Consider the following 10607-nt stretch of genomic DNA (forward strand, 5'->3'; position numbering starts at 1 on the left):
TTGTTTCCTAAGTTGGTATTCTCACAGCCAAAAATAGACCCGAATGCTTTAACGATGACTTTGATCACTCAAAATCAAGAGTCAATTCATGCCTAGGCCTAGTTCCTGGACCTCAGAGTCAGAAATCAGTACCCATTTTCCAACTTCCTAGAGAGAAGTAGACAAGTTCTACTTTATCTCAAATTAGAAATTCATCTCTTACAATGGACAATGTGTTTTGTTTTGTTTTTTGCCAAATGAACATATTCTTAGGATGCATGTGCGGCCTCTTCCTCTTAAGTCATCACGGGGCCTAAGCACATTTGTTGGAGGAGCACTCCAATGGTGTCCTGGGGGAAAGGGTGTCGTGGAAGCTGGGCTCTACAACTGCTTGAGCTCTAGTTAACATTCCAGTAAAATGTAACCCTTGATGGAAATAGTGCTGAGTGGCTGCAAAGGTCTATTTTAAATAAAGAGTCACTAAGATTCAATAATAATGACAGCAGGGCCATCACTAGCTTATACTCTGCCTTTGTGGGAATTAGCAAAGGGCCAGCCATTCTGCAGGCCCTACTGCCAGAGAAACACCGTGGACAAATACACGACCTCCTGTTTATTTGGACGTGGCCTCTGCATGGATTTCCATCTGAGGATGGATGGTCATGTGGTGTCGATAAGCCACCCAGGCTGCAAAGAAGGTGGAGGTAGATACATGAGGCAGCCACAGCTAACAGGCCAGGGGCAGGGATGGTGGCTTTCCTGGGCCAAGTGATAGGAGAGCAGGGACCCCCCCCCTCCCCACAAAGACAAGCCCAGGTTGGGCAGTGAGCCCCTCCCTTAGTCCTTTTCTTCTCCGTGGGTGATGATGTGCACCAGGTTCTTATAGTCCAAGTTGCCAGTCACATCAGGGGGGAAGGCGGCAAACATCTGGTCAATCTGCAATGAACCAGCAAGAGGTGCAGAGGATGATGGGAGGGGAAGAAGGAAGGAGGGCTGTGTGCAGGGGCAGGCCTGATGGAGAGGCAGTGGGGGTGCGGGTATGGGATGGGGATGGTGAGGATTCATGTCAGGGGGGTAGTAGACATGGAGATGTGTCACTAGACCCCCTCCAGGAAGGCCTTGTCACCCAGCTGCTGCAGAGCCGCAGGACCCAAGGTCACGCCCTTTCTGGGGCAGCCCATAGCCTCTGATCAGTGTGGGCCCAGCGTGGGACTTCTGGGAAGGGCTATTCTAGCCACCGGGAGTGTCAACCAGGTCACTCCTTGGGTCAGTATCTCCCTCCAGCCCTCCTTCTTCCTTGCGCTTCCTTCCCAGGTGCTGACCCCATAGGGCCACTCTGCAGGGATGTCCCCCCAGAACCCAACCTGAGACAATAAAACAGGGATCACACACTCAAGTGTGCAAAGGAGCTGGACAGGTTATGTAAGGGAGCAACGTGGGCCTGGTGGGGACTATGGCTAAATAGGGACACATGGGCCACCTACAAAAGTGGCAACTGCTCAGGGCCAGCTGCTTATGGCCACGTGGTTAAGGAGATCAGACTCTGAGGGAATCTGAGTCTAGAAATCTAGATAAAAAAAAACATGCAGTTTCCACATTTAAAAAATATTGGCTAGTTATCTTAAAAAACCACACTGGCTACTAATAGCTAACATGTGATAACATTATCCTTACCACATGTCAGCACTTTACACATACTAACTTGTTTAATCCTCATAGTGTACTAAGGTAGGTTCTATTACTGTCTTTACATTACAGATGAGGATATTGAGGCACAGGGAGGTTAAGGAGCAGGTCCAAAGGGGAAGGCAGGCTCTTTTAACTGCTTGAGTTTTGGAGAGAAAAATCTACGTAGAATTTTTAGTAAAATGTGGAACTTGATGGAATCAGGCCTGAGTAGGGACTATTTTAAATAGACTTCTTATGGAACATTAATAATATTGATAAGACTGTTGCTGGTTCATATAGGACTTTTGGCAAAGTATTAAGTGTCCCTTCTTCCAGGCACCTTACTGCCACCTGCCAGAAAATTATATATTGTGATTAAAAAAAAAATTATAAAGACACTTTACTGCCATCTGCTGGGAAACTGTTGCAACAAATACACACTCTGATATCCTATATAATAAAAGCCTAATATGCAAATTGATCGAATGGTTGAACTACCGGTGAAATGACCAGTCGCTATGACATGCACTGACCACCAGGGGGCAGATGCTCAATGCAGGAGCTGCCCGCAGCCTGCAGGCCCCAGGCCAGCCACCGGTCACCCCACCGGTTGCCTGGTCGTTGGCCAGGGCTAGGGACCCTACCTGTGCACGAATTTCATGCACCAGGCCTCTAGTATATTATAAGAACAGCTTCCAGGAGAACTGTGTCATGCGGAGCCTATGTGACAGTCCGTGGTACCTGCACGCCGCCCTTCCTCCGTCAGGAGATTGGTGCTCTACCCAGGGCTCCCTGCATTGCGCGGGAGGTAGACCTGGAGTCAGACCTGCATTTACCGTCAGTGTTGTCCTATTAGGCAAGTGACTTTACTTCCCCGGGCCTCAGTTTTTCCATCTATAAAATGACAATAATACTAGTTCTGACCTCGTGGGGTGATTGAGAGAATAGCATGGGATAAGGGCTCAGTAAACAATGGCAGGTTCTGTCTCCGTGTGGGTCAGGGGTGTTTTAGAAAAGAGGAAGATGGAGTCCCCGGAAGGGAGATGCCAGGAGCTGGGGTGCAGAGAGCATCCAAAGGGCCCTGTTACCTCCTCGTTGGAAAATCTCTCCGCCTGTGTGGTCAGCATCTCCTTAATGCTGCAGAGAGAGAAAAGCAGGTGTTGGCTCAAGGTGTGTGTGGGGGAAGCAGGGAGCCCCCACGTCCTCCCCCACAGACCCCACTCACTAATCAGCCTTCAGCACCCCTTTGCCTTCGGGGTCAAACACTTTGAACGCGTTGAGAATGGTCTCTTCAGGGTCTGCCCCTGAAACAGAAAACAGGGTTGAAAGGTGCTGCGGGTGGCTTGGAACCTGTTGGACCCCAGGAGGCAGGACCTAAGCCCCCCACCTCCCTCGCCCAGGTTGGGGGGCCAGTGCAAAGGCTATTTTCCTTGCAGAAGAGACCCTGCCTTCCTCTGAGCACTGAGCCTTGATATTTTTAAAAGAGTGGGTTAAGAATCCAGTTATTTTTGAGCAAAACTCAAGGTCAAAGGTGGATCTAGATTTGGAAAAACTGGGATTCAAATCCTGACTCCAGCACTGGTTAGCTATGTGACTTTCTCTGAGCCTCAGTCCCCATCTGCAGTCTGGGGAGCAGAATAGATCCCATTCCCAGATGCTGTTAAATGAGGCCATGCGTACAAAGTGTTTAGCATGAACTCTAGCTCAGTGGGTGCCTTGAAGCAACATTAGCTGCTGTCTTTGTTTTTGTTTTGTTTTTTTTAGAGAAAGATAGAAACATTGATGAGAGAGAGACATTGATTGGCTGCCTCCTGCATGCCCCCTATTGGAGATTGAGCCGGAAACCCAGGCATGTGCCCTGACCAGGAATCAAACTGGTGAACTCTTGGCTCATGGGCCGACGCTCAACCACTGGACCATGCCGGCCGGGCTAGCTGCTGTTTTTATTCTTTCCCCCTAATGTTCCTCTGCCTCTGTCTTCTGGCAATCCTTGTCTATTCTCCTAGTGCTTTAATTCATACCAATTCATACCCAAAGATGAAGACACATAAAGACAGACAGACACACACACACACACACACACACACACAGATGCACACCAGCTTACCCTTAAGTTTCTCCCCGAACATCGTTAGGAACACCGTAAAGTTAATGGGACCTGGGGCTTCCTTTATCATGTCATCGATTTCCTCGTTTTGCACATTCACACGCCCTAGGAAAGGAAACACACACTCAGGGCCTCCCGGCCGGGACGGAAACAGCGCGCAGCACCCTGGCATTGGCCCTGTAATTTCACTTCAGGGAACCTAGTCTAAGAACAATCAGAGACAGAGTGGACCCGCCGGAGATTCACGTGAGAAGATGTTCCCGACAGTGTTATTTATAATAGCCAGGCCAAACTCTGGTGTAGGAGGGGTTAGTTATATTTAAAATAGTGTCTTTAGAACCTGGAACATTTTATACAGATATTTTAATATTTTACTCCAATGGGAAATGGCCATCTTATAAACTGGCCCTTCTCGGCCGGAGGTGGGAGAGACAGATCAGAGTCCTTGGAGCGTACTTGTTCAAATTATGCCTGCTGTAACCCAGGCAGCCTCGGAGATTCTGACATACCTCCCCACGCCAGTCCTTGCCGCAGGCCTCTATAGGACCTTTGCGCAAATTAGAAAAAGATACCCCTTCTTAATTTATTTTTATTCTTTTTAATCCTCACCCGAGGATATGCTTATTGATTTTTTAGAGAGGGGGGAAGGAGAAAGAGAGAGAGGGGGAGAGAGGGGGAGAGAGAAACATTGATGTGAGAAACATGGATTGGTTGTCTTTGGGTATCAAACCCGCAACCTTTTGGTATATGAGATGATGCTCCAACCAACTGAGCCACACCGGCCAGGGCAGGATAATTTATGTTTTAAATATAAAAATCCACAATGTCTACAAACATGAAGAGGAGTCTGTTGAACTGTGCAGTGCACAACCTGTACTGCTGTTCACAGTGACCCTGAGCTCTAGGGATCGGAGTGTGTATGTGTGTGTGGAGGGGGTGAGTGGTGGCAGGTGGGACATGTCCTATATAATAAAAGCGTAATATGCAAATTGACCAAACAGCCAAACAGAGGAATGACCATCCGGACGACCATCCCGGACCACGCTATGACACCCACTGGCGCCAGGTCAGCCAAGGTGGGTGCGATGCGATTGGTCGGGGGCTCAGCCATCGCCCCATGATTGCCCCACAGAGGGAGGCCCATGCCACTGGCCAGCGGGGCGATCAATTGGGGAGCTCCATGATCGCCCCAGGCCACCTCCCTCTGCCAGGGAAGCCCGAGTCCTGGGTGCTGGCTGCCGGAGGGCAGCCTGGGTCCCGGGTGCCAGAGGGAAGCCAGTGCCGGCAGCCAGCGGAAGGAAGGCCTACTCTCGAATTTCATGCATCGGGCCTCTAGTATATTATGAAAAAGCTCCGTGCACTTATGTTCACATTTGAGACATACATTTTAAAAAGCTGAATCCAAAATAGAATGATTCCAATTATTAACCTCCCCCTCCAAATACCTAGAAAAGACTTAGAGGCTGAAATGTTAACAGTGGAGTGTGGCCTAAAGGGTACTGTTGTTTTCTTCTTTATACTTCTCTAAATTTTCCAAGTGTCCTGTTGTGAGCTGGCACTGCATTCAAATCACACACACAAAAAGTAATAAAAAGAGAAGAAAAGATATGAGGACACGCAACAGTTAAACTCTTCTTTCCTATCCTCTGAAAGTTGTCTTAAAGGTCAATCATAGTTGAGCTGTTTCTTTGGAAAACGACAAGCTCTTCACCTTTTCGATGGTCCCACCTCCTGGACCCTCCTGCAGGCCTAGAGGGGCAACGTACCAAGAGCAGCAAAGGTGTCCCTCAGATCATTCTTGTCGATGAAGCCATCCCTGTTCTGGTCCATGATGGTGAAGGCCTGTGGAAGGGAGGTGGTTGGCTGGTCAGCTCAGGAAAAATCAGGGGGCAGGAGCCCAAGAGGCTGGGCCAGGGGGTACGGGAAGTGGGATTCTGGGATTTTCAAGGAACACTGAAGGACATTGAATCCCGAGTCAAAGATTTAAAACAATCTGACAGTTCCTCAAAATGTTAGGCATAGAGTTACCGTATGATCCAGAAACTCATCTGGCAGGTTTCCAGTCGAGAGAATTAGAACATCTGTCCACACAGAAACCTGAACATGAATGTCCACAGCAGCACGATTCATTATAGCCCCAAACTGGAAACAGCCCACATGTCCATCATTGGATGGATGGATAAACAAAGTGTGGTCTATCTATACCAGGGGTGAGGAACATCCGGCCTGCGGGACATATAAGGCCCTCAAAATCATTTGGTCTGGCCCTGCCAAGGCACTAGGGGTGAGTTAATTAAATGTTTGACCAAATATAGCAGGCTATTTTTTAAAAAAATATATTTTATTGATTTTTTACAGAGAGGAAGGGAGAGGAATAGAGAATTAGAAACATCGATCAGCTGCCTCCTGCACACCCCCTACTGGAGATGTGCCCACAACCAAGGTACATGCCCTTGACCGGAATCAAACCTGGGACCCCTCAGTCCGCAGGCTGATGCTCTATCCACTGAGCCAAACCGGTCAGGGCAGCAGGCTATTTTTTAAGTTGATAATTTTATATGGCCTGTGAATGATGATATAAATATCCAAATGGCCCTTGGCAGAAAAAAAGATTCCCCACCCCTGATATACAATGGAATACCATTCAGCCATAAAAAAGGAAGGAAATAATGGCATGTACTAGAATATAGGTGAGCCTTGAATCCCGATGCCAAGTGGAAGAAGCCAGGCACAAAAGGCCACATATTTGTGTGACTCAATTTCTATGAAATGTCCTGAGTAGGCAAATCCATAGAGACAGAAAATAGACCCGTGGTCACTAGGGGCTGGGGAAGAGGGAAGTGTGGAGTGACTGCTGACAGGTATGAGCTTTCTTTTGAGGGTGATGAAAATGTTCTGAAATTAGATAGGGATAATGGTTGCAAAACTCCGCGACTGTACTAAATAGCCCCTGAACTGCACACTTACTTTTAAAATGCCAATTTGTGGTATGCGAATTGTATTTCTATAAAGCTGTTATTGAAAAAGAAAACAAGTTAAAAACCAGGGTCTCGTGTCTGCCCCCTGACTCGCCAGCCCACATTGTCTGTAAAAGACAGCTGGTAGTCTTTCTCAGCTAGCTGGCAGGGAGACTCCGAGAGCTGTGTAAATGCCCAGGGATTTTATAAATGACATGTCATCACTATTTTTTTTTTTTTGAGTTCTTTGTGGCAGCTGGAACCCTGTCCCCTGTCCCCACCTCCAGCAGCTGATCTCCTCTCAGAGGTTGGGATGGGGTGAAGGAGAGGGGTGGTGGCTTTTTCTTCCTGGAAGGTGACTATTTTAAGTTCAGATATGACATTTCATCCCAGGAATTCCTCTTTCCCTGGTGGCCTGTGGGACACAACATTCCTGTGACTGAAAGTTAGTGGGGACAAAAGGTGCAAGTGTGCACATCCCATTTGGACGCCCCAGTGGTCTCCCCTTTGGTATAAAACACACTGGCCACGTTAGCAAAGCTTAGCATATTTTCCTCTGAAGGGCAGGGTCTGGGAGCGTGGGTGCCTCAGTGTGAGCCAGTCACAACTGCTGGAAAAAGAATTAATTGTCTGTCCTTCAAAGCCTTCAGGCGGTTTTGCCTGATTGTTATTTAGTTTGCTTCATAAGGCACAGTCCCGTAGAATGTGATAGGGTTTCAGACCTCGTTGGTACTCAATAATCGAGGACTGTAAAATTCGAAATCCAAGAGATACTGTTTTCCATCTCTTAGATTGGCAAACATATTTTAGACTATTGGCCAATGTTGACAGAGATGTGAGAGAAAAAAGCACTTTTTCCTCTTGGGGCCAATGGGAGGAGGAATTAGCATCTCATTTCTGGAGGACAATTTGGACCAACGAAACATGAATGTGAGAGAGAAACTTCTAATTGGTTGCCTCTTGCATGCGCCCTGATTGGGGATTGAACCCGCAACTTTTTGGTATACGGGATGACTCTCTAACCAATTGAACCACTAGGCCAGGGCTGCTATGTATGTATGTATGTATGTATGTATGTATTTAATTCCTTTGACCTAGAAATTCTGCTTCTAGGATTTTACTCCAAGGAAATAACCAAAGATACAAGCAAAAATGTGTTCCTTATGAAAAAATAAAACATTCTAAACACATGTAACATCCCACTGTAGGAAGTGGTTTAAATAAATGATAGAAAATGTTGATACTGAATTGCTCAAAGAAAACTAGAAGACACTCATTGGCAGGTGCAGAAGACTGTAACTTTGTTTAACAAATATATATATATATCTATCTATCTCATGACTAGAAGGCTGTATACCCAAATGTTAACTGATAATCTATCTCTGTGTTGTAGAATTATAGGTCATTTGTGTGTTCTGAAAAATTTCCTACATTTTCAACAACAAGAACAAAAGCTTTACTTTGATGATTAGCAAAAATTATTAAAAATCTGGGGTTGTTTGGAGGCTAAAGACATCTAAGCAAGAGGTTCCCATGGGGAACACGGAATGAGGGGCAGGTGCTCCCCAAAGGGTGGGAATCTGCCTTCAGGCTAATGATTCCATAGCTGCACCCACCTCCTTAAATTCCTGGATCTGGGTCTGTTCAAACATGGAGAACACGTTGGAATTGGCGCCCTCGGCTCTCTTCTTGGCTTTCTTGGGTGCCTAGAGTGGCGGGGAAAGGCATCGATTAAAAGAGTCAGAAATTAGAAAATTAGCTCAGGCCCTGTCTCTGGGTAAATCTCAGCTGCTCATCTGTAAAATGGGGGTATGGTGTCCACACTCCTCTCAAAACACTGATGCTGGAGGGATAAAATGACACAAAATGACATTTCTCAAAGGCCCCCCTGGTTCTGGTGGATCATAAGAGATTGAGGATCTTGCAGCAGGCTCCCTTTAAAAGCTTGTTCGGCTGGTGTGGTTCAGTGGTTGAGTGTCCACCTATGAACCAGGAGGTGGCGGATTGATTCCCAGTGAGAGCACACGCCTGGGTTGCAGGCTAGGTCCCCAGTGGGGGCGCGTGCAGGAGGCAGCTGATGGCTGATTCTCTCTCATCATGATATATATATTTTTAAATATATTTTATTGATTTTTTACAGAGAGGAAGGGAGAGAGATAGAGAGTTAGAAACATCGATGAGAGAGAAACATCGATCAGCTGCCTCCTGCACATCTCCTACTGGGGATGTGCCCGCAACCCAGGTACATGCCCTTGACCGGAACCGAACCCGGGACCCTTCAGTCCGCAGGCCGACGCTCTATCCACTGAGCCAAACCGGTTTCGGCAGTGATATTTCTCTCTCTCCTTTCTTCTCCCTTCCTCTCTCTGAAATCAATAAAAACATATTTAAAAATATTTTAAAACTAGGAGTTTAGGTGTGTCTCTGGGGATGGAGCCATGCTTTCAGATCAGCCCCCGCAGGGCCCAGCCGCTTTTGTTCCAATGCATTTCACAAAAAGTTCAGTAATGCACAGAAGGAGAATTGATTGGGGGCGGGAGTCAGGCTCACGAAACCATGAGGAATGTCGAGATGAAATGACACTTTTTCAGGGTGTTAAAACCCAATCGCTCCCCCACCCACACACACCATTTCCCCCTGATCCAAATGGCAGCGAAATCTCTAAATGTTCCGGCCTTGCACCACACAGACAGTGCAAAGAAGACTTTAAATAGTCACAGCTTAAACACGGGTACATACATGATTTCATTCAATCCTCGTAATTGCTCTGTCAGGTAGATGCTGTTATTACCGTCACCTTTTTACTGGGGAGGCAACTGAGGCTCAGAGAGGTTGGGTCACTTGCCCAAGGTCACATAGTCACAAAGCAAAAAGCAGAGCTGGAATTGAACTTGGGCAGTCTGGCCCCAGGGTCTGTGTTCCTGACCACTCTCCTATGCTGGCCCTAATTTGGGGGCTTCCTGCTTCGGGAGGGGGACACCTAACTGAACTGTGCCTGGAGAAAGGTTTTAATTTTGCAAGTTCAAAAGGTGAAAACAAAAAGATCTTTTCCCCAGCTGCCCGAACAAGAGAAAAGAATTACAATTTGATCCTTAAAAGCGTTCAATCCCATTTTGCAAGCCCTGGGAGTTATTGATTCCTCCGGAGGTCAGTAGACAAGCCATAAAAAAGCCAACTCTCTTATTTTGTTTTTGCAAGTCCCGGGAGCTGCTGTTATTTGTGGCTTATCAGGGCATTGATTGGGGATCCTCTATGCGGACACAGCCAGCAGCGCTTTCCCCACCGGAGCCTGGGGTCCTCAAAAGCCACTGGCCCTCCCCCCTCCTGCCCCCTCAGTCCTTTGCTTATAGGTGGCGTCCCCTTCTCGTCCACCCAGCATTACTCACCTCCGGGAGCCCTGGCTACTCACCATGGTGGAAAGGACTCAGCGCTGGTTCCCTAGAAGAATCCCACAGGCTGCCCACTCTCCTCGCCCGAACAATAAATACTTCCTCCCCATGTTTAAAAATAACCGCATGACCACTTTTGGCAGTTAATAGGTAAGGCCCCCCCACCCCCACCCCATGCCGTTCTTCTGAAGTAAGGGCAGCTCATTCGACACCTGGTGACACTTGAGACCCAAAAAGGCATTCAAGGTTAAAGAGGCGGGCGGCTGGGTCACGGGAGAGATGCTTTCTGCAGCGCTTGGGCGGGCGACACTTGTGCTTGTCAGTTTTGAGATGGAAAATGGCAGGGAGAGGGGATTAGAAGTCTCACATGGTCAGGCACAGGTCCCATCTCAGGGCCTTTGCACCTGCAGGTCCCTCTACCTGGAATGCTTTTCCATCCGACATCTGCTGGTCTCCCTTCCTCTCCTCCTTCAGCTCTTTGCTCAATGTCACTTTCTCAGTGAGACT

General features: G+C 47.6%; 1 protein-coding gene across 1 annotated transcript; it reads right to left on the bottom strand.

The window, feature by feature from the left end:
• Positions 1-556: 556 nt before the first annotated feature.
• On the bottom strand, positions 557-10202 carry MYL2 (myosin light chain 2). The gene is made up of 7 exons (XM_006099029.3): positions 10121-10202; positions 8328-8417; positions 5521-5596; positions 3755-3859; positions 2873-2951; positions 2736-2784; positions 557-915 (listed from the first exon to the last, which is right to left on the bottom strand). The coding sequence occupies exons 1-7, from the start codon at positions 10121-10123 to the stop codon at positions 817-819; spliced, it is 501 nt and encodes a 166-aa protein (XP_006099091.1). The 5' UTR covers positions 10124-10202; the 3' UTR covers positions 557-816.
• Positions 10203-10607: the final 405 nt, after the last annotated feature.

The sequence above is a fragment of the Myotis lucifugus genome, unplaced genomic scaffold (genome assembly GCF_000147115.1).
Source record: "Myotis lucifugus unplaced genomic scaffold, Myoluc2.0 scaffold_256, whole genome shotgun sequence".
Classification (NCBI taxonomy): Eukaryota; Metazoa; Chordata; class Mammalia; order Chiroptera; family Vespertilionidae; genus Myotis; species Myotis lucifugus.